Source organism: Paralichthys olivaceus, chromosome 8 (assembly GCF_024713975.1).
Source record: "Paralichthys olivaceus isolate ysfri-2021 chromosome 8, ASM2471397v2, whole genome shotgun sequence".
NCBI lineage: Eukaryota > Metazoa > Chordata > Actinopteri > Pleuronectiformes > Paralichthyidae > Paralichthys > Paralichthys olivaceus.
Genome location: NC_091100.1, coordinates 3,315,540 through 3,338,693, shown reverse-complemented (window position 1 = coordinate 3,338,693; position 23,154 = coordinate 3,315,540). Strand labels below are relative to the sequence as shown.

The 23,154-nt window shown below is 43.8% G+C and overlaps 3 protein-coding genes across 5 annotated transcripts; 2 read left to right on the top strand and 1 right to left on the bottom strand.

Moving 5' to 3' along the window:
• Positions 1–104: 104 nt before the first annotated feature.
• LOC109639266 (proline-rich protein 18-like) lies at positions 105–2,216 on the top strand. Its single transcript, XM_020102640.2, has one exon. It carries the CDS (start codon positions 493–495, stop codon positions 1,471–1,473), a length of 981 nt encoding a protein of 326 aa, XP_019958199.1. The 5' UTR covers positions 105–492; the 3' UTR covers positions 1,474–2,216.
• Positions 2,216–10,080, bottom strand: abcg2b (ATP-binding cassette, sub-family G (WHITE), member 2b). 3 transcript variants are annotated; one of them, XM_020102633.2, is made up of 16 exons: positions 9,946–10,080; positions 7,541–9,009; positions 7,227–7,286; positions 7,022–7,139; positions 6,779–6,934; positions 6,340–6,497; positions 5,970–6,121; positions 5,666–5,758; positions 5,422–5,573; positions 5,016–5,167; positions 4,374–4,463; positions 4,031–4,155; positions 3,379–3,533; positions 3,178–3,267; positions 2,794–2,846; positions 2,216–2,716 (listed from the first exon to the last, which is right to left on the bottom strand). In XM_020102633.2, the coding sequence occupies exons 2-16, from the start codon at positions 7,690–7,692 to the stop codon at positions 2,569–2,571; spliced, it is 1,854 nt and encodes a 617-aa protein (XP_019958192.2). In that variant the 5' UTR covers positions 7,693–9,009; positions 9,946–10,080; the 3' UTR covers positions 2,216–2,568. The 3 variants fall into 3 exon arrangements, with proteins under 3 accessions (XP_019958192.2, XP_069386508.1, XP_019958193.2); XM_069530407.1 differs by having other exon boundaries at positions 7,572–9,009; XM_020102634.2 differs by having other exon boundaries at positions 7,581–9,009.
• Positions 10,038–14,386, top strand: hapstr1b (HUWE1 associated protein modifying stress responses b). Its single transcript, XM_020102641.2, has 4 exons — positions 10,038–10,532; positions 12,154–12,234; positions 12,344–12,619; positions 12,723–14,386. The coding sequence occupies exons 1-4, from the start codon at positions 10,343–10,345 to the stop codon at positions 12,959–12,961; spliced, it is 786 nt and encodes a 261-aa protein (XP_019958200.1). The 5' UTR covers positions 10,038–10,342; the 3' UTR covers positions 12,962–14,386.
• Positions 14,387–23,154: the final 8,768 nt, after the last annotated feature.

Sequence of the window (23,154 nt, the reverse complement as noted above, 5' to 3'; positions counted from 1 at the left end):
TCCATCTTTAAAGAAATGAGCACAGTGGATAAAAAACATATATATATATATATATATATATGTATGTATGTCGTTTTTTAAATTTGGTGCAGCTTTACTGACTTTAAGTTCTAGTTTTTTTAGTTTATATGTGGCTTTTCCACTCTGCTGACCACGAGAAGCAGTTGAATGCTGTGGAAATGACTAAGTGGACCCTGACTACTTCCCGCCGCTCCCTGTGGTTATCACCTCTCCCAGCATCCATTAAGCCTCCATGTGAGCTGTGTGTAGTGAACGTGCCCTGATAACACCACAGGATTAGAAGGGAAGTTTTTTTTAGATCATTGATCCTGAAAGTAAAGAGCATGTGAGACGCAGGAAAACCCTTCATTCCCCTCCTGTGAGGTCATTTTCACCCACACCCTCCTCGGACGTTTGTCAGTATGTCGGCGGTTTCAGTGTAGATGAGCACAGTCGGATCCCGGCAGCCGCAGCACTCGAGCTGACCCCTGCATGGCCAAGGATGCATCAGAGTATCTCACCTCCCTCGGTAAATCTGCTTCCTCCCTCGCGCCCTCTGCGTTTTTCTTCCAGTACTTCAGCTGCAGAACTGAATTCCTGTCCTACCTGATACTGTGTGTTGTCAAAATGCCGTTCGTACCACCCGTGTCGATTGCTCGCTCTGTGTCAGGACTGACGGGGAAGGAGACATCCATCAACCGCTCCTCATCTTCGACCTCTGTGGCCAAGACGAGGGAGTCAAAAGAAGACAAAGGAGGATCAGTGAAGGAGCGGCTGACTCTGAACCTCAAACAGTTGGGGAAAAAGAGCCAACCCAGGAGTCACCTCCCAACAGCAACTAAAGGAGCGTCAGGAGCAGAGCTGCACTCAAAGAGAAGAGACAGACTGGTGCCCTCATCACAGACAGACAGCTTACCTGCCTCCAGCTCAGGTGAGTCACTGTCGAAGACCCAGAGGCAGAAACCTGTGAGCCAGAGCTCTGTGAAGAGTGAACCAGAGGTGAAGATGAGGCCCCGGCACGAGGAGGAGGAGGCCCGCTTCACCCTGACGCTCACACCTGAGGCTGTTCTCCTGCTGCAGAGGAGGAGCACCGAGAGGCCTCAGCGCTCAGCAGTGAGAAACGCTGAGAGCGTGGCTGGCAATTCTGGAAGTGCCACAGATTCCAGACGCCGGAGGGAAAACGTCTCTAAAAGGCATCAGACGTCTACGCAGAGACACAGCGCTCCAATCAGCAGAGCACCTGTGAAAAACAACAGCGTGGCCGAGCTGGGAGACATCAGATCGATTTTGAAAATCTCCCTTCTGAACGAGCAGCACAAGTACGATGACGTGGAGTACGAGGACGAGGGGGACATGGGCGTGGATGAGCGAGTGGTGCTGAAATGTACTGAGTGGCTCCGTGGGCTGGAAAACACACCGGTGACTGTGGGGAACGGCCTGAGTAAGAGTGTGAGCGGCGTGAAGAGTTTCTAAAGGAGAAGAGATGAGACTCCAGCTTCTATCTCTGTTTTTGTCAGATGTTCACATGCACGTCGTTGTTCATCAGTTGACGACTTTTAATGCACCAGCACAGAAAAATGACCACGTTGCTAACATGGTGCAGACTCAGACACTCGACTGCTCTGTTTAATGTCTCTTCAGATGAAAAACCTCAAAATGTGATGCAAAATGATGCACAGGATATTTAGAATACTTCTATTTGATGGACTGATGCAGCTGTGAGCAGTTGAGTGAATGAAACTCACTCAAAGCTGAACAGTATATAGATTTATTACTTCTGCCAATGAATTTGTCTTCACTTGTTTCTTTGTTAGTTTGCAGGATACGCAAATCAGTTTCTACAGAACTTGTTGGAAGGATGCGATGTGAGTTTTTGATGAATCCTGTAAACAGTTAAAATAACAACAGATGAGTGAAAACACAACCTCCTAAGTGGAGATTAGAAAGTTTTGTGTTTGAATTCGTCACCCAGTGTTAACACATGCAGCCTGAATGAAGAGGTGGGAGACGATACATATAATATATGATAACGACAGACAGCGTGGGATAAGAACCTTAAATCTAATGTAAATCAAGGAGGAAGCTGAGAAGCTGATTTTTAATACTTTTCTGTTCCGCATGTACAGGTTTAATTCAAGCTTGTAAAAACAGAATATTTAATATTCTTTACTTGGAGAACTTGTTTTTTAAAAAAATAAAAAAAGATTCCCTTTAAAGTGTTTCACTGTTTTATTGACTGTAGCTCACGTCTCACCCGGTGTAAGCAGCTTTGTAAGAGCTTGACTTTAACTTGGAACATTTCCCTCGTGCACAGACCAAGCATGCTTATCTGCAGCTTATCCACCTGGAGGTCACATGTCACAGCACATGTGTTTGTTTATGTTTGAGAGCACACACACACACACACACACACACACTATATTGTGCAATGTTCAACAGATATTAGGATTTTAAATATTATTTGAAATGATCACACGTAAACAAAATATATATAATGTCTATATTTTTTGTCAAATAAATAGGATAAAGACATGGTGCATGGTTGACGGACACATTAAAGCAGCGGTTTCATTTCCAGCGGTTGATGCGGCGCAGCTGCACATAGGCCAGAAACATACAGAAGATGATGATTCCCAGCAGAGCCACCTGGTTCTGCCAGAAGCCCCACACAGAGTAGTCGATGTCCTGGCTTCTCAGGAACACCTCCCCTGGGATGCTGCAGCACAGACAACAGAAGCTCAGTGTGTGTGTGAGTGTGTGTGTGTGTGTACTATGCTATGCTACGACACTCACATCGTCTGGTTGCTGTAGAACACCTGTCCTTTCAATTCGATGATGAACGCAGCCTGAATATATGAGAGACAAGAAGAGAAGAGTCTGAAAACAACTTCCTCCCTCCAGATACAAACAAGTTGAAGCAACACTCACAGACTTTTTTTATTACCTTAAAACAGCGGCTTCAAATTTAAGTTAAGATGGTTCGCTAACTTGAAATAGAATGTTTCCTCTTTCATTCCCACTCCTCGGCCGACAGAATTATTCATTATTTATTCATTATCTGCTGCAGGGGGCGCTGTTTCTCAGGAAAAAGTGACCAGGTGTTGCTTTAAACTCTGTCCCACTGATCTCATTCACAAAACCCTCCTCCTCTCACTCTGCCTGTGTTCCACATCTTACATTCAATCCGTATCTGAAGATACTGATCCATTTCAGCCAGGACAGCCAGCTCAGCATGGCGTTGAGATTGACAAGGTAACCTCCAAAAACCTGACACAGCAGAACAAACAGGGAATGAGGGAGAGAATTATACTCTATATTCATTTATAAGCCTAAATGTAACTGTCACATGGTGTTTATATATGTGTCTTTGTGTCCAACCATCATGAAGACAAAGGGCAGAGCAATCAGGATGTTGGCCATGGCAAATGAGGAAACACTCGCTGAGACGAGGAAAGCCAGACCGACTCCTGCCAGACTGACCAGAGACATGGTCAGAGCGAAACACAGGAAGGCCTCGATGTCGGGTTTCAACCCTGGAGGAGAAGATTCGTGTAAACGAGACGACAGAATTCATTTCACTAAACTGGAATCCTCTTGGAATAAAGTCAAGCCAGTGTATATATGACAACAGACAAAATGACAGCTCCCAAAAGTGAAGCCAAATCATCTTGATCGCCCCCTGATGGCTGGCTGCAGTATAGGACATAAACCCCACCTCCTCCATGATAGAAGATGGGACATGGACCAAACTAAAGGGTCAAAGTACATGTTAAATACATTTTAGGTAGTTCTTTTCACACTGATGTATGTTCAAGTGCTCTTTTTTTTTGGATAAGATTGGTTTTTATTATTTATTTGATTACATAAAAATGGGATGAAACCTCATAACTGAAAGCTCAGACTGACTGATGGTGTCAAAAGCACAAGATTATTATTAATAGTTAATGATCTGATTAACAGTCTATGATCTGGATGATGTACAGTAATATTGTGCACATATACACGTGCATGTACGCAGATAAATAATTACCCATCATGTAGTAGGCGATGGCTGAAAATGCAAAGATTGGGATGATGCGGTTGGGGATAAGATCAGCAAAGATCTTAGACAGGAAGTAGACAGAGGTACGATAATAACCACTGGAGTTCTCGTGACTGCAAAAAAGAAACACAAACAATTATAAACAATGGGAAATAAATAGACAAACGAATGCCTCTGATATAACCTGTTTGATTATATATATGTTTGATTTATCTGGGTTTTTTTTAAAGAATAAAAAATGTTAATGTCAGCCTTACACTATGTACAGAAATTAAAAATAGAGATTTAATGCCTTGAAAACATCTGTACACACAGTCTGTCCTTCACTCACATGAAGATCGCCCTCTCATTGATAAAGAGCTCGACAGCGGAGAGATTCCCAAACACCATGTTGATGATAAGGAAGAAGAACGCTCCACTCCTGTCGATGAGAGAGGGTGAGGCCGAGTTATCGGATCATCAATTCAGCAGAAAATGTCAGAAGGTCAAGAACCTTCTGATCCTTATCATTCTGCTCATAAACCAGAATATTATCATAGACGTTGTTTCTTCATCCTGACATCGTGGCTTCTTATCTCACTCATTTACTGCATTTTATTATTTTATCCTTTTCTGCTGTGGAGATATTCACAGTCGTCTGTCTCACCACGTCCTCCAGCTCATATCATGCAAAACTAAAATGGTCCACTTGAATTTGATCGATGCATCAAACTGCACACGACAGGAGAAGGAGAAAACCTGCACACACTCATAGATATCAGTTTCCCAAATGTGTTTTTTCATCAAGATCTGCACCAAAATTAAATGGGTTGTTCTCTGACCCAATGACGCACTTTCATGGAAATCCATTCCGTGGTTTTGGTGTAGTCTAAGAAACCAACCAACCAAACATGTAATATTATATAGTTACTTTCAAGTGTTGTGATAAGACAGGCTGAGGGAAATAGATTTTGTAGTGCTGGTTAAACAGTACCTGTTCTGTAAACCCTCAGGCAGCGTCAGAGGCATTTGGTAATAAATGAGTCCCACCAGAATCGCAAAAAAGATGTTTAGGGCCAACTGGGCATAAGAAGTCTGAGGGTTCCTGAGACTGTTCATTACCGTCCTGCCACACACCACACGCATCTATTGCACACACACACACAGGGAAAAATCTTTTATGGTCATGATCATTAAATGGCGAGCAGACAAGCACCATGACATAACATCTGGCAGGTTAAAGTGACGTTACTAAGTTACATCATAATGTCATAATATAATTTCAATATCAGAAAATGTGATCAGCATTTATTCAACTAGTTCTGATTACTTTATTTCATTTTCAAAATTTTTGTTTGACGTTTAATCTACGGTTGTTCTGTATTCCAGAGTTGTCTGACCTGATAGAGAAAAGACGTAGCATAGGTGGGAACCTCATCCTGACCTTTGTCCCTGTCACCAGTGCTCTGATTAATGTGGTCCAGCTCCTCAATTACTGTCTGGTAGAGCTGGGACTGGCGATATTTTCCTGCCAGTGGGTTTTTACAATCACCTGTGGAAAGACAGAGCACATGCACAAACTATACGCCGGAATGTGTGTGTGTGTGTGTGTGTGTGTGTGTGTGTGTGTGTGTGTGTGTGTACCTGCAGTGAGTGACTGTAACGTGCAGACTGCCTCTCCATTTGTGACGTCCATAAAGAAATCAGCAGGATTGTTGAAGGACTCGATTTGATAACCTGTACAAAACACAAACAGCATGCAACATGTGCACAACCGCAGTAAGTGCATGCCTCTATAAAACCATACAACATGATATTTGAGATTAGAACAGTAGTTCACGGTCCAGAATTTCATAGCAAGGCAGTAGAACATTATGTATAAAATACAAACAACGTCCTTATCGTTGTAATGATCATTATATAGAATTATATCAAAACACATATGTACCAAGGTCTGTGAAGTAGTCCAGTGCCTGATCTGATGCTCCTGCATACACCACCTCCCCTTTATGCATCAGAGTCAAGTGGTCAAACTGCCTGAAGATGGAGAAGCGTGGCTGGTGGATGGAGAAGATCACAGTCTTACCTCTTCTGGACAGCCTGGACGCATATGGTTGATAACACAGAGACAGCAGGAGAAAGGGAAGGTGCTCAGAGATCATCAATGACGGCTGCTCCGACCACAGCACATGTTCATCTCAGCTGACAGTAAACAGAACAATGCCCGCTGTTTGACCCACCATCTCTCATATTATTGATATCTTATGTGTCTACTGTGTGATTAATTAGTTATTGTGTTATGTTGTTCATAAATATACTTGTGCAGCAGACTGATGATACAGTTGGCAGTGTTGGAATCCAGTCCTGTGGTTGGTTCATCCAGAAACAGCAGAGAAGGAGAAGTGATGAGCTCCATCCCGATGCTGCACCTCTTCCTCTCACCTCCTGACACACCGCGAATAAACTCTGTCCCGATCTGGAAACACACAAGGAATACATCATGCAGTAAATAAATAGATACTCTAACTAAAGCTGCAGAGGAGGTTATGAGAGAGAATGCTTATCATTAAATCTAGAAAAATATTGTTTAATTTCTTTAAGATTGTGAGACAGGACGTTTTTCAACATAGAAAAATTCTCTGCCTTGTCCTCGGCTCAAAAACAAAACAAGAACCATCACTGATATTCAACTTATATACAATAATATTTAACAAACTGATTTATTGCAGTGCACAATAAATGAGCTTGTGTTTGCACCTTGGTGTTTGCACAGTCTGTCAGGCCCAGGTCTTGTATTATGGTGTTTACTCTGCTGTGTTTATCTGTGGTGGAGTGATGCTGTGGGTTGAGACGGAGGTTTGCACTGAACAACAGATTCTCCTTCACACTCAGAGTCCCCATCATGATGTCATCCTGCAGACACAAGCACAACGGGCGCACAAACCAGTCAGAACAATCCACAGCAACGCACGAGGCGTATGTGAGTTTATATTTGTGCACCTGGACCACATAGGCAGAGCAGAGCCGGAGTTCAGACGTGACTGCTTTTCCACCAACCAAGACGTTTCCTTGACGCAGTCCAGCAGGGTCTTTTCTTCCTGCTATTACATCCAGAAGTCTGAGGAAGAGAAGCAGACTCATTTTCATTTTTCATGATTGTGAGACAGAGCCTGTGTGTTTGCTTGAACGAGGGCATTCTCCTTACGATGTTTTACCACTTCCTGTTGCACCCATGATGGCGTTCATCCCAGGTCTCATGATGCCACTGCACAAAACACACGTAGTAAAGACATTATTTTAACAAGAGCTACTTTAAAACAATGAAATATTGTAGAATCAAGGCCTAATGACAAACGTGTAAAAAAAAACCACAATGGGATATTTTTATACTATACAAAAAAACATAAAGCAAAGGAAAAGCATCTTGAGTGTGATGGTCAACAAGCATTTATTTGTGATAACACACTCGATATGTTCATGACTTTATGTACATGCACACTGGGAGCTATCATGTCCTACCTCACATTGTTGAGAATAAATTTTTCAGGACCTATCTTACGGCAGAATCTCGTCTCCTGGACGCAGTAGAGCAAGTTGCTGAATGTCACAGTTGGTCCTCGTTCCTGGAAATATTCCTCAACGCTGCAAAGATCCTCCTTCCCCTTAGACATGGTCAAAAAACAGAAATTTCACCAACAGAGAGAAAGAATCAAAGAGAGACACAGTCTGACAGAGAGACAGACATGTGAGAGAGAGAGCTTGCACGCTCAGTACGTCTCTGTTATAACTCATCAGATCTTTGGACTCCCTCGATCTGTAACCCAAAGACCTATGACTGGAGTCAGGAAGATAGTGTGACATTGAACTTTGCTCCCAAAATCTAAATTACAATAAAAACACAACTAGAGGTTGTGATGATGATGATAACACATGACAGTGTTTACATTGTGTGGAGACGACTGCTGCTTACGTGTTCTCCATTCATACATCACCAATACATGTTTTTCATATAAAGGGTTTAGACTGCACTTTATATATTGCTGTACTATGTATCTGCTACAATACTACATACTATGTTGTGTTACATTAGTACATTTCACTGTGTGTCTTACATGCCATACTATACTTTACAGTACTATATTATATATATTTTTTTATATTATACTTTACTGCTTCTACTAAATACACAATTTTCATCATGTCACTCACTTGAGACAATACTACACCAGTTGTTGAAGTACAGCACTGATATTGAATACTGTATTTTTCTTGCCATGTATTTTGAGTTTCAAGCCCTTGTATAGTTTTTATTTTTATTTCCAACCTCAATCTCACTCGTATACTTGTCTTTTCAAACTTTACCTCTTTATGTATGTATCTGTAGAGAGTAATTCAATTTCACATATTAGTTAATTTACACATGTACATGTACTTGAGTACACTTTTGACGTATTTGTATTTCACTTGAGTGGCTCCATTTTATGCCCTTTCACACTTTCACAATATTGTACTTTCTACATTTGACAGCCATGTTTACAATTTCGTTTTGAGATTTAAATGTTGCATCAAAACCGTGTCTGTTGTGATCTGCTTTCAGAGAAGCTTTGCCTTGTTGTGTCTCCCTATCATGTTTCAGATGTGTGTGATGTTGTGTGTTCCAGAGACAATTCCCGTGTTAAGTTCTTGGATAACTTTAACAACAGTTTGACGCCCAAAGAGATAAAAGAAGAGAAAACAGAGATTAGAGAAAAGTCTGAAAACATAGAACACTGTGTCAGAAGTTTGATTGTTCTTTTTTCTCCCATTAATTATTTCACCACCTCTTGAAGGGGCCCGAGTTAAAAACTGCTCTATGACATCACGCTTGCAAGATGCATCAGCATAAATGTTTGCATGCTTCCTCCACCACCGATTGTAGACAGGGTTGTCTTCATACTGTTGGCCACATAGAAACATGGGCAATATTTCCATGATCAGGCTGCCCCCTTCTGGATAGAATGCACACACACACACACACACACACACACACACACACACACAAGTCCCCATAATGTGACGTGTAAACAGATAAACAGGTCCCCACAACATAATAGCTGGACCACACGTTTGTACTTCTATCTTACTGAGGACACACATTGATAATAATAATAATACATTCCCTAGAACTTACCCAAACCTTAACCATCCAAACTAAATGTCTAACCCCAACCTAAACCTAACCCTAACCTAAACCTAATTCTAACCCTAACCCTTCACTAAACCTAAGTCTAACCCTAACCCTTAACTAAACCTAACCTAAACCTGTTTCTAACCTTAAGGGAAACCTAAACCTAACCAAACCCTAACCTCAACCTAATTCTAACCTTAACCCTTCACTAAACCTAACCTAAACCTAATTCTAACCCTAACCCTAACCCTTAACTAAACCTAATTTTAACCCTAACCCTTAACTAAACCTAATTCTAACCTTAACTTAACCTAACCTAAACCTAATTCTAACCCTAACCCTAATCTAATTCTAACCTAACCTAAACCTAATTCTAACCCTAACCCTTGATTTAAACTAATTTTAACCCTAACCCTAACCCTAACCTCAACCTAATTCTAACCTTAACTTAACCTAACCTCAACCTAATTCTAACCCTAACCCTTGACTTAAACTAATTCTAACCCTAACCTCAACCTAATTTTAACCTTAACTTAACCTAATTCTAACCTTAACTTAACCTAACCTCAACCTAATTCTAACCCTAAAATCAAGTCTTAACCCTCAAACAGCCTTTAAAAAAGTGAGGACCGGTCAAAATGTCCTCACAGTGCGGGACATATGCTTCACATGGTCCTCACAAGGACACAAGTACGAGGAACTCGGACACAAACACACGCGCATTAGTGGGCGGGGACCAACGTTGTTTTTCTCTGACCTTTTCTCTCGGTTGCTCTCCGCCAATCAGGCTTCGTGGTTTGCACGGGGGGGTCCGCCCATAAAAAGTAGTCTCGGCCAATCCCCGTTCAGTGCAGGGACGAAATGGGCGTGTCCGGCGGCGGGGCTGCTCAGATGTTGTCGTCGCGGTCGCTCTCTCGCTTCGTTTCACGCTGAGCCTCAGAGACGAGAATCGAACAATGTGGCTCTAACCGTTATTCCGCTTCACCCGCTAGCGTCGCTTCGACGTGTTTCTCCAACACCGCGCACAAGGACGACGGTGAGCCGCCTCTCTCCCCCCCTACCCCCCCACCCCCGGCCCCAGGAAACCGAAACACCCCAGCACACCGCACCGAAGGGCTAGCTAGCTCCGAAGCTAACCAGCTAACGCCTTAGCTATGGAGGAGAGGAAGGAGGAGGGAGAGATCCAGGAGCACGGCCCCGAGCACTGGTTCTCCAAGTGGGAGCGACAGTGCTTAGCCGAGGCCGAGCAGAGCGAGCCGAACGAGGAGGAGACGGAACAGAGTCAACAGAAGCTGTGGCACCTGTTCCAGAACTCCGCCACCGCCGTAGCTCAGCTCTACAAAGGTCCGTACTTCAAGCTAACTGTCAGAGCTAATGCTAATGAACGCTAATCCCGCTAGCTAACGCCGTCGCCGGCCGGAGAGACACAAAGGGCACCGGCTAGGCTAACGGTGTTAGCTCCTCGCAGCTGTTTTCCCCACAGCGCAGCCAGCGGTGCTCGTGTCCGGCTGTGTTCGGGTGACATCCCAAATCAGCATCCTCTCCGAACCGTGCGTCGGATTCACGAGGTTGTGTGTTCGTTAATTTCCTCCGTGTTGTGACCCGGCTCTGTAGCTAGTTCACCGGAGCTAACGTCAACTAGCAAGCCAGGGCTAGCAGCCGGTGACGGTGTCAAGACCGTGGGGGTATCGGGGCTGGATTCGGTTCCCGGTGGCCTCTGTAGCTGACAGGGTGGACCTCCAGGGATGAAACAGATTGACAAGTAGCCCCGCTAAGAGGCTCTCGAACACCGGCTCTCTGAATCCCCAGCGGTGCTTGTGTGTGATCATTGTTTCCAGCACACACTGGTCCTTTGACTCACGCTAAAATGTTTAGTCCACCCGTGAACAGTTACCCAGCTCAGTCAAAATGGCGATACAAAGGGAGGAGTTCTCCCACTGAAAACAACTCGATTGTTGACGACTCAAATGCAGCGATAATTCTTCCAGTGGTGAACTGGATGTGATGAGTTATTGGACACAGACATTTTGCACCAACACGTAATCCAGTAGACCCTGACACGGTGGTAGCTTTGTTGGCAATATCCAGAACAAAATGGCGAGATGGTTATCTCGAATGTTGTCCTGTTTAACTCTCTGCTCAGCTGTTTTATCTTTACACTGACATTGCGTTTTGCAGGAAATGGTTTTCTCAACTTCTCCTATGAGGTCATATTGGAATGCGAAGTAAACGTTGAAACCGAATTCTTGGTGAAGTTAATCACAGAGGAAAAACACGAGATTGTTTTGATCATTCTTTCCAGGCAGATTAGATTTGACTCCAGGGTTGCATCATCTTTGCAATATAGTTTTACATCCACTGTGTGCGTCCTTCACTTAGTCCGAAAATCTAGCTCAGTGAGACGCTTCAGCTTCCAACCCCCCCCACCTACCCACTGTATGTTTATAAGCGGCTGTAACTTCTTATAATTGTATACCACTGAGTGAGCCATTTCCAGATAAACCCTATAGACAGCACCTGCAGGTCGGAAGTAAATAACAGCTGTCAGGATTGACATAGTGCTGCTCAGGGCCTCACCTACTACAGACCTACTTGACTTTTGTGTTGTTAAACGTTGGCTGAAGTCACCAGCTCTTTATTCATGCTTTTTAAATGCTGCTTCTCTTTGAACACCAGTTATTTTTACACTGAGTTCTACGAACTTGCTCACGTCACTTATTGCATAATTAAACTGTTATTGTTAGGTCTATGAACTAATTTGTATAATAAGACTTAAAGCAGCCCTGGGAATTATATCCAGATTACTTTTCTCCTTCATTATACACACGTGTCTGGTTTTTGACTGGTTTTTGCTTGAATTTCTCTAGAGGGGAAATGTGAGTTTTGCAAGAGGAGCTTGGTATTTATGCTGCAGCATTGGCATTTTGAAGTTTCCATAATAAAACTTTTTGCATCTCATTTACAGACAGAGTGTGTCAGCAGCAAGGCCTCTCTCTCTGGGTGCCCTTCCAGAATGCAGCCACAGCTGTCACTAACCTGTACAAAGGCAAGTCACCGTTACCTCTCTTCTTCTTCACTGTCTGTTTAAGTCATTATTTATCATGTCCTGAATGACTTCAGATTTCCTAACAACATTTGTCCTCGTCTGTCATCAGAAAGTATGGAGGCCCGTCAGCGGAGCTATGACCTGGGCATACACTTAGGCTACCAGCGCAGGAATAAGGAGGTTATTGCATGGGTAAAGAAACGCAGAAGAACTATCAGGCGAGAGGATCTCATCAGCTTCCTGTGTGGCAAAGTTCCACCTCCAAGGACAGCTCGGGCCCCACCTAGGGTTGCCATGGTTTCTGCAAGCCGACCAGCGCCCCCTGAGACAGGCAGCTCTGTGGAGACTGACCTGCAGCCCTTCAGAGAGGCCATAGCACTGCACGGTCAGTCAAATAGCTTTGTTCAGTGTGCATCTGTTTATCAGAAGAGTGTGATGCTGGATTGCCACAGGATGCTGTAGCTTTATCCATTTTCTTGTCTCTCCAGGTCTTAGCGGTGCCATGGCGAGCATTTCTGTGCGCTCTGGTCCTCCTGGTTCCCCAACTCATCCTGCCCAGCCCCTCAGCCGCCGTAGGAACGGCCTTCACGATGTGGACCTCAACACCTTCATCGCCGAGGAGATGGCGCTCCATTTGGATTCCACAGCCAATCGTAAACGCGGCCCTGCCCCCTGTAGTGACGTCATCACAGACTCACCCACTCATAAACGTAACAGGATGCTCTGAACTTTTCCTACACCACTAATCCCTCCTCTGTCCTCTCCTCGGTGGCCGACTGGACAGCTGATGAGGACTGATGCCTTGGCCAACCATTGAAATCTTCCTCCTATTCATCTTAGTTGCAATGCTACAAATAAAGAAAACTTTCCTTATTACCAACCCACATAGTTCTCCCCTTCTTTGTTTCCCACCACCTGACACCTGTTGTCTCAGACATCCTCCATGTTTGAGTTGTAGTCTTTATCTTTCCTTTTTGTCGGGTTTCCCACAGTAGACTTAATACAGAAGCGAGCACACGTCACTCTTGAAATCCCTTAAACTGCAGAATGTTGCATTAAGACATTGTTTATTGGCCGGGTTTCTTTGTGCTTCACATCCAATTATCAGAAGATCCGGGCTGTAGCCTTCTGTTGCTGTCCTCTTCCCCTCGTCCCTCAAATGTACTTCCTCCTCTGTGGAGTGCTAGCCAGACCAGGCTGGACTGAAACTCGGGGCTCCACGGGGCTGAACGTCCCTGCTGTGTGGCTCCACTCAAAACGCTTGTCAGCGTGTTTCTCATTCTGCTGCTGCTTTGTGTTTTTTGCATATCTGACAGCAGAACTGCCACTTACTGTGTTGTACTCGTCTTTGCCTTTGAGAAAGCTGCTACAGTATCTCTGGTTGTTGTGCAACAGTGAGTGTGTGTGTTTGAGTGTATGTGTGTGCGCTTGTGGATGCAGGGTTCTGCATCAGCACCCACTTGACCCAATTCCCTGTTTTACTTAAATTCATCCTTTTTTCTTTAGTTGCTCTTTGCAGCCCAAACCAGGGTTTTATCACAAAGCAGGTCAGTTAGTTGCAAGTTGAGTGGTGGGAAGACGAGAGCTGAACAAGCAAGATTTATTTCCAACTGTTTTCTTTTCTAAAGAACCATTGTCCCAAACCGTATTTTAAGTTTTTGTACTGAGTTTACGAATACACCAATATTGAGTTTCCCTATCAGCATTGGGTTTTTGCATAAAGACGAGTAACAGTGTTTCAGATCTTGCATTTTACCGACATCATGTTTACATCTGTCCCACTGATAAGAACCTGAACAGATGCTTTGTTATCATTCTGTCTCTTGTACTTCAGAAACAATACTTTGACACTTGTGTGATTTCAGCTTTAAACAGAAGTTACCTGTTAATTACAGGGGGCCAAACGGCTGTGATACTTTATTTTGTCTCGCCAGTTCATGGACTATTGGAGTGTGATGGTTCGGCGAGACTAGGGCCACTTGTTTTTTGCTAGTTTCACACACTGCTTTGTGATACAATCTTGTGTAATGTGTGTAAATAACATGTAGGTGCTGTTATATGTGGTACATATTGTAAAAAGAAGTGCAAATCCATTGGGATGTCCATGTACAATAACAATTCTGACATTAAAGAAAATAAAGAGTTTAACTAAGTTGTCTGGTTTCCTGTTTGTTGGATTTGCTTTTCACAGCAGTGGTTTCTAATGAATAATCAAGGTTCTGTTCTGAACAAGGAAAAACCTTCATCATTTTAAGTTGACTGGCATCGACTGTACTCGCCTCATGTCAAAATGGCTGCTGAGAAAACTATCTTGTCTGATGTTTCCTTTTAAAAATCGAATTTCTATGAAAAACCTCGCTCCAAGTACATTTGTGCTTTTAGTTCTCAATTTCTCCCCTGAAAAGAAATCATCTGTGCGTTATTCTGTTGAAAGGAGGATGTGATTTTTCTTTGCTTCACAGTCAACGAACTCCACCAACGTGTAGTTTACCTTTTCCAACACATGGGGGCGACACAGACTGCGTTGTATCGTCACAGCTCAGAACACACAGAGACCTGATATAACAGAATGATAATAAAATATTCATCATCTAAAATCAGAAGTGTTCCATTAAATGAGTGGGTTTAAACATCTGGAAGGCAAGTGTGTTTATATAACACAGTTAAACTGCAAGTCAATTGAAAGTGCTCCCAACACTTTGATAGAAATTCTCAAAGAAAAGAAAAATGGAAAAGTTCAAAAGACATTGATGGTGATTGAATAAAAGATGGAGAAGTCATCAGCCTTGATTCAAAAGAACTGGGACAGACAGAAGACCCGTCCCAGACGACCTGAGGGGTCTTGATGGCAGCAAATCAGAAACGTAATTTATTTTACTTACAGGGCTTCAGTGTAAAGATCCGACAACTGAATGATCCGATTCTCTCTCTCAGGAATCTGCTGCAGCTGTGGGATCAATTCTATTTCAAGGTAAATGCACAGACAAGTGTTTTCAAATATTTCTAAAACTGTCCTCTATTCCTAATCTAATCTATCTGTTTGAAAACTGTTTTTTAAATGATTCAACTTAAAAACATGACATGTGATACAGACCAGTTATTGTTCTCGAGTAGAGCGTCCAGTTTTTTTTAAGAGGGGCTCGATGACATCAGTTTTCAGAGCCCGTGGGAGCACGCACCTGAAGAAAGAGATGTTTTGACAATTCTTGGAAGATCTGATAACGTGCAACGAGGAAAATGTTTTAAAAAAGCCAGTTGACAGAATATCAGGGCAGCAGGAACAGAGTTTCAGATGTTGAAGTGGATTTTAAATACATATGTGGAACACACACTCTGTTTTTTCTCTGAATCTTTCATTACAGGCCCAGTGGACAGAAGTTCAGGGATTACTGACACAGCAGTATCTGTCTGTTGATGGTAGTAAACGAGGAATGTGTATTTTTAATTTTGGTATAAGTACGTACTCTGTAACTCCAGACTGTCTTTCATCAGTCCAACAAGAGATTTGCTGTTTTTTTTGTTCTTGTTAAAGCCCATTTTGTTCCCAACAGAATAATTTCTCAGCTTTGTTTTTGTTAATGAGATTTATTTTCTCTGCTTAATTTTCTGACCCATAAGAGACTATAAGGAAATCATTGAGTTGGACAAGAGTCCGAAGCCTCATTTCACACAAAAAAAGAAAAGAAAGAAATCTAGTATCTCCTGACGTGTGTTGTCCTTTAATCAATAATATGGAAAACACTAAGAATTCCAAATGTTGTGTTTGAATATTGACACCCTATGCTCCACAAAAACCCAGAAGCCTGTCCTCTTATCTGATCCACTCACTTCGTCCACACAGTCCCTAAAATGAGACAAAATGTCTTTAGTCTCTAGCGTCTCTGTAGATCTTTGGTCTCACATCTCTCTCTGATCTGACAGCAGGTTTGACCTCAGTGCCAGCAAACACACACACACACACACACACACACACACACACACACACACACACACACACTCACACACACACACACACACACACACACACACACCAGCAGAAACTATACACACCGCTGTCTGTCTTCACTTAATCACTGCCAAAGAACCTCCACAACTAAAGACACCATGTGCCAACAACAGACACACACTTGACCTCACACTTTATGGGAAAGTAAGTAACGCCACCATTTGATCCCCTGACTCTGCAGGTCCATCAGTGCAGTGGAGGACAGAGGCCCGCTCCGTCCATCCAGGGAGAATCTGTCTGTGCTCTTTCTTTCCTCTGCTAACACTGCATGGTTGTTTTTGTTTCATCACGTATCTGAAGGCTCTAAAGGCTGCTATTTGATGGAACCATGGAAGAGGAGCAGAGCTGACCGCAAGCTGTTTCACACTTCAAAAGAAGCACTGTGTGTGTGTGTGTGTGTGTGTGTGTGTGTGTGTGTGTGTGTGTGTGTGTGTGACTGAGGCAGAAAGAGAGAGAGAGAGAGAGAGAGAGAAAGAGAGAGAGAGAGAGAGATAACGAGAAGCAACAAGTGTCTGAATGTTCCAGAAAACCCCTCGAAGATGGCCATCTGGGCTGCGCTGATATCAGCTCTCTCTCTCACACACACACACACACACACACACACACACACACACACACACACACACACACACACACACACACACACATAAAGGTGTCTCCTAGGATGCCGTCTGGTCTGAAAGAGAGTTGGTGGTGTCTTGTGAACCTTTGCAGAGACACACGCGCGCGCGCGTCCTCTCCATCATAGTGGGTGTGTGTGTGGGCTTGACCATTAGGGAGCCTTCACTGGCAGACAGCTGGTGATCAGTGATGCACTAGTTGTCCCTCGTGTGCATGTGCGGATGTGCACTGACGTACACAGCGTAAACACAATGGCTAATGGTAATTGCTGCACCAGCTCGCGCTAATTGATAGAGGACGGCGTGCTTACACACTCACACACACACACACACACACACACACACACACACACACACACACACACACACACATCAACACATTAGCGCATGCACATAAACAGAAGCCAATCGGGCAGACTGAGAATGTGTCCCCGGAGAGACAGAGCAGCCGGAGAGCACGGGTGGGAGATGGAGAGGTGGCGGAGGAGAGTGGGAAGGAGGAGTGGAGGAGGAAGAGAGGTTAAACACTCCCCGGAGACAGCTGCTCGTCAGGGCTCTTAGTTTTGTGCACATAGGCCACGGTAGGTGAGCAGTGCGTGGCGTGCATGAAAACACAATGTGAGAGAGAGAGTGTCTCCTATTTTTGGGTCTCCTCTGTTTCTGTGAATGTTCCTCCTCTTCAAAAGGAGACCCCACGCCCCCCTCTCCCTCCCTCCCTCTCCATCCTTTCCTCTCAAACGTCAACACACACACACACACACACACACACACACACCAGATCTTCAGAGCTCCCTGTGCACCAGCATGTCCCTGTCTTCCACAAACGCCATGGAGGAGGAAAAAAAGAAAAAACTAACCCACGAGCTGATCACCATAGCAACACGTTATATATCTTCCAGCAGTATTTATCCAATCCAGAGAGGAGGGGTTGTGGTGGTGGGGTGGATGGTGAGGGGAGGTAGAGGTGGTGGTGGTGGTGATGATGGTCGTGTGTGTGTGTGTGTCTGTGTGTGTGTTGTGGGGGTTGTGATGCAACTCCAAATCAAACGGTCATTACTGAAGCAGGGGTTGCAGTTTACGCGCGAGGCCACAGAGAGGCAGCAGCGTCCAGCTCAGCATCACCAGGCATCATCACTTCAGGACCAGTGGCTTTCAGTCATGTGCCACACAGAGCTCACAGGGCTGCAGGTCTCACCCCCACCAAACACTAACAACACCGGCTTCTTCCAGTTTTATATCAGAGGGGACGTCAATATGTCAACTTTCAACATCTCCGCGGCACACGAGTGACAAACCACCGGAGCAGACAGAGAAAAAGCTTCACGAGAGGAAGCGTCTCCCCCCCCCAAAAAAAAACCAGCACCCACCAGTGGGATGCAGGGCACGTAATAAAAGATGGAGAAAATGACTGAAGAGGAGAAGAAAGAATAAAATGAATGGTAGGGCAGAAAGAGAGCAGGAATGATCGCAAGGTCCCCCTCCTCCCCGAGCATAAGGATTAGATGTTGTGCTGCTGGCTGCAGATGGGTTTGGGCTTGATTCTGTATGCGTGTGCACAGTGTGTAATGTGTCAGAGAGTGTTTGTGTGTGTGTGTGTGTGTGTGTGTGTGGGTTTATTTTTTGGGCTCAGGAAGCAGGTTAAGCAATGAGGGGAGAGAGGGGGGGGGGGGGTAGTGAGGAGGAGGATGAAGGGAGGGAGCAGGATGAAACGATGTAGGTGAGTCTAGGAGGAGAGGAGGCCTAAATCCTCAGTGAGCTCCTGGGAGAGAACAAGGAGAGACACAAAGAGACTAATGATGTGAGAAAAGGGGGAAATGTAGAAAGAGAGGAGACGGACGAGTGTGTGAACGACAGACACATAGTGGACGGATGGGGTGGGGGGGGGTTTAAAAAGGGTTTGGGGCGGCACAAGTCTCCTCGCTCACGGGTTTATAAAGAAAAACACAACAGGAGCTGACAAGAGTGTGATAGGATCAGCTCCTCTACGTGTTCACTCAGTCATACACCCACACGCCTGCCCTCACACACACACTCACAGTCCCACTTGCCCTCTCTTCAGCACTCCTCCATTTTACCAATGTTCCGAGCTCGGAGCGATGTTTTGTTTTGGCACATTTTAAATTTTTCAGCAGGCTTTACACGGGCTGACTTTGCGAGCCATTAGCTTCTGAAGGTGCCCGACCCGTACAGTACCTCTGTGGGTCGACCGCTCCAATCCAGTCCCTCGCTGGACTCCACCTGTGAAACCACAAAACACAAAATAGTAGTTTTCTGCCCAGTGGGTTTTTCGTACTGTTACCTTGTGCTCTTCTCGTAGAGGTCAAGGGTATGAAATGTGTGGATGACGCCAGTCGTCAGAGATGCAACTGTTTGTCGTTTAATCAAAGTTAACGTAAACTTTGAATGTCGAAGTAAATGAGGATGTAAAAGTCAAATTACTGGATAAAATCCTCGCTTTTTTCATTTAGTTTGTGATGTTGTGAGTTGTGCTTCATGTTGTAAAATAATGATAAATTTGCCATATGTCGGCATTTGCTGCTTCTCTCATCGCTGTATAATTGTTTTCCTTTTTTTTTTTTATTGTCTTTGGCAGAGAGGGGGATTTATTCGCTTATATTGGAAAGACACCGGTACAGAGGGAAGACAAGAAATGATGCGAGGAGAGAGATGGGGAATTGTTGACGTTGTGGATAATGACCAGCGCTACAACCATGAGACTGTCAGGACGAGTAGCTATGGTTGTAAATGTGATATCTTTGGGGTGACATCGGTTTTTTTCTTTCTTGAATAAACAAGCCGAGCCAATTAAAGACATCATCCTGTACTTTGGGAATGAGTGATGGGTATTTCTGTCACGACACATTGATAATGTTCGTCAGTGGTGTGGTTATTCCACAGTCAAATGTTTCCAATTGTTCATTATGTGTATTTACTTAATGCAAAAACAAATCCCCAAATTTTTACAATGGGACTTTTCATTGTGTCCTTTCTGTATGACGAAGGAAAACAAACTGAGAGCCAGTCAGACAGTCGTCTGTTCAATCCACTGTTTGTATTGGTCACTTGTGATGGATCTGGATTATTCATCGGTGTTTGTGATGTAATGTGAATAAAATGTAACTTACCCATGAACATGATTTGCATCTGAGTTGCATCAGGTAGATTTTCATCAGGCTGCGTCACGATGTCCTCAAACCAGGTTCGGTTGCTATGGTTTTGACTGAGTGACCGCTGTCGAACGTTTAACAACCCGACACCTTAATGTTGCTGTTGTCACTTGTTTGCAGCAACTTTATAAAACGTTAAATGGTTTTTACGGCCAACAAATAATTTACCATGGCAACCAAAGAACCTGCTGGTGAACATGAATGTTGCATGAAGCTGTCCGGCTGAGAGAGAGGATCCTTTAAGCCTGTTTGAGATGAAGAGACTTCAGGAGAAAAAGTTGTGAGCTGCAGAGGTGCTGCTCAGAGGGAGCGGGGATTCGTGTTGGGGAACGTCAACGAAGCACACAAAATCTTTTCGGTGATTCCGGATGAGGAGACAGATCATTGACCTGGCTGTGTTCAGCAGGTGCAGGGACACACTGATCCTGGGGGAGATTTCTGTCTGAAGGTGGGAGGGACATTTTCACCAACTCCTAAAGCCGCCAGACACATAATTTGGGACACGGTTCTCAGAAGACTCAAAAGGTTCCAGGTCCATTTGTGCAGTGGAGGGCTGTAGGAAAGCTTATTAAAGGAAAGGGCATAATTTCATTTCAGCTTTGGCTGAGGCATCCACTGGGAACTGCTCTGGCTACTACAATTATATTCTTCTTAATGGGATACAGTTCAAGTGTGTAATATACTGCATATACTGCCACCGAACATGATACACTGACCTGAACAGTGAACTGAGAACAGGCTGTTATTCAAATTTAAACAGTAGCAGTGGAGCAGGGGATGAAATACCATTTTAAAGTTTATTTCAAAAGAAGTGTTCACTCTTTAATGAAAACTATGAATGAATGTGTTCGTCAACAGACTTTTTCATGAGCTGGAGGAGATGATGATGAACAGCAACTGTGAAAATCAACATGCAATATCATCAAAGGATGAGAATAATCGACTCAAATAATTAAAAAGTTTAAATTTGGCAAAGTTATTAGAGACCGTGTTAAAAGACAACATTATGTCTCCATGGCATGACGGGGTGGGGGGGGTCTGGCACTGTGTGGTTCCAATTAGAAAACTAACAAGGACATGTGACTAATGACTAAGACCTAATAAAATACATCAGCACAGACAAAGATAATAAGAAACTATAAAAACATCATGATGTGACAAAAGTTTGTTCCCAGGAGGGGCTGGATGTGGCTGCAGGGCTGGAGGTAGTCACGTTACCAAAATAGTTTGTGGTGTCAACACTGCAAATGTATGTTATGCCATCTGATGAGAGTTGTTGGTCCAATATGGGGCATATCCAAGGGAGAGAAAATACATTAAATGACTCAGTGAAAATAGCTTCGATTAAATGATCAAAATCTTCCCTGACAGAAAGTCGTTGCTGAAGTATACGCTGAGGGGCAGCTGATACATAAACAGGTGGTTAATAGAGATGGCTCAACTCAGATTGTCTATATTTATAATGAACAGTGAGGGGCTTCAAGCTGCCACCTTCCAGAACACTATTGTTAGAAATCAGAAAAGAAAATCTGTGCCAATATGTGAGCAATCAACTAAAAACTATTTCCAACTGTTAATCCGGTCAAAGGCCTTTTGGAGACATCTAGAAAACAAGCAAAGAAACTTGTCCCCTGTGATGCTGGACCATCACTTTCTTCTTGCACAGTCACTTTCTGTGGTCTTGCACTTTTGCCTCCACCTGTCAGTCTGCACGAGCAGCAGAAAATCAGGGCCCTCAGCCGCTAAATGTCACAGTGAAGGGCAGTGACGTCAGGCCTGAGTTTCAGATGCCTGACACAGAGCACTGCATCACTCTCTTGTCTCAGTGCCTTTGGCTCCGGAGAGAGAGGGACACAAAGGAATCCGCATTCACGGAGACACGCACGACAAAAAGATCAATGAGTGAGCGAGCGTCTAACTTTCAATACGTCAGACATATTTGTGCCGCCCGTTTCCTTTCCTTATGTCACGCAGAAGGTTTTCAAGTGTTGAACAGAAGCATCTGGCCGGTTTCCATCTCAACATCGCAATTCATCAACTCCAGGTTAATGAAACCTGAGCTTGGCCGCCACAAACATTCAAAGATTTGGTTATTTCATTTTTAAATTATAATAATTATTGTTGCTCGGTACCATACGTGTTGGTTCTGACCATCGTCTGGATTGTCAGGCGTGAAAATGCCCTGATCTGAAGTTCCCTGTGCGGCTGTGCTCTCCTTGCTGTATGGCCTGAATGGTAAAGTCCACTTTGACTTTGAAACACGTCTTTCTGTCAGTTTCTCGTTCAGTGAAGCAGAGGAGAGATGGTCATGGAGTCTCTATAGAGTTAATTGAGGAGGATAAATTATCTATATGAAATATTGGGGATGACAAGTCTCCCTGTCTCCTCAGAAAATTACACCTGAGCTTAAGTGGAGAGGTGCAGGGGAGGATGAGATTTATCCTGACGTGCCGCTGTGCTTAAAGGATATGTTATGAATTTTTCAGGTCCATCTCATACTCTTATGTCTATATGTGTACATTGAAAGATAATGGTTGCTGCAATAAATCCTCCAATTCATACTGGCAATAAACGGATCCCTTCATAACATGACTACACATGTTTACAAGACTGATGGAAATCTACGGCCTTTGTCTCATATAAAAGTGTAAAGTTCATCCGAATCATTTATGAAGCTTTAACAGTCTGAGCTCAGCGAACCACATGGGTTTTACCCAAAGTAGGTTTTTTTGTAGTATGAAATTCGCTGTACTTCCCCGGACATGTGCTTTTCCAACCCTTACAACATTGCCTTGCAGCGATGGATGATAAAAACGACAAACTTGATTGGATAATGGAGGGATACATGAAACATGAAGACATTTCTTACAAAAAAAAAATGTGGAAATGTCCACTTGATTCAACTCGGATGGTTGAAACGTTAAATTTGCTTCGGGCTGAACCTTACGGGGCAGTTTGGTACAGAAACATTATCCTCGTTAGCCATAGTGCTGGAAGAATCAAAGCATATACTTCAATAAAGGAAAAAAAACAAAGGTTACCTCCATAAGAGACGACTGGAGGACAAAGGGGGCAGGACCAGACAGAAATAACTCTGAGCAGGTAGCCAGCACAAAAGAAAAGCAGC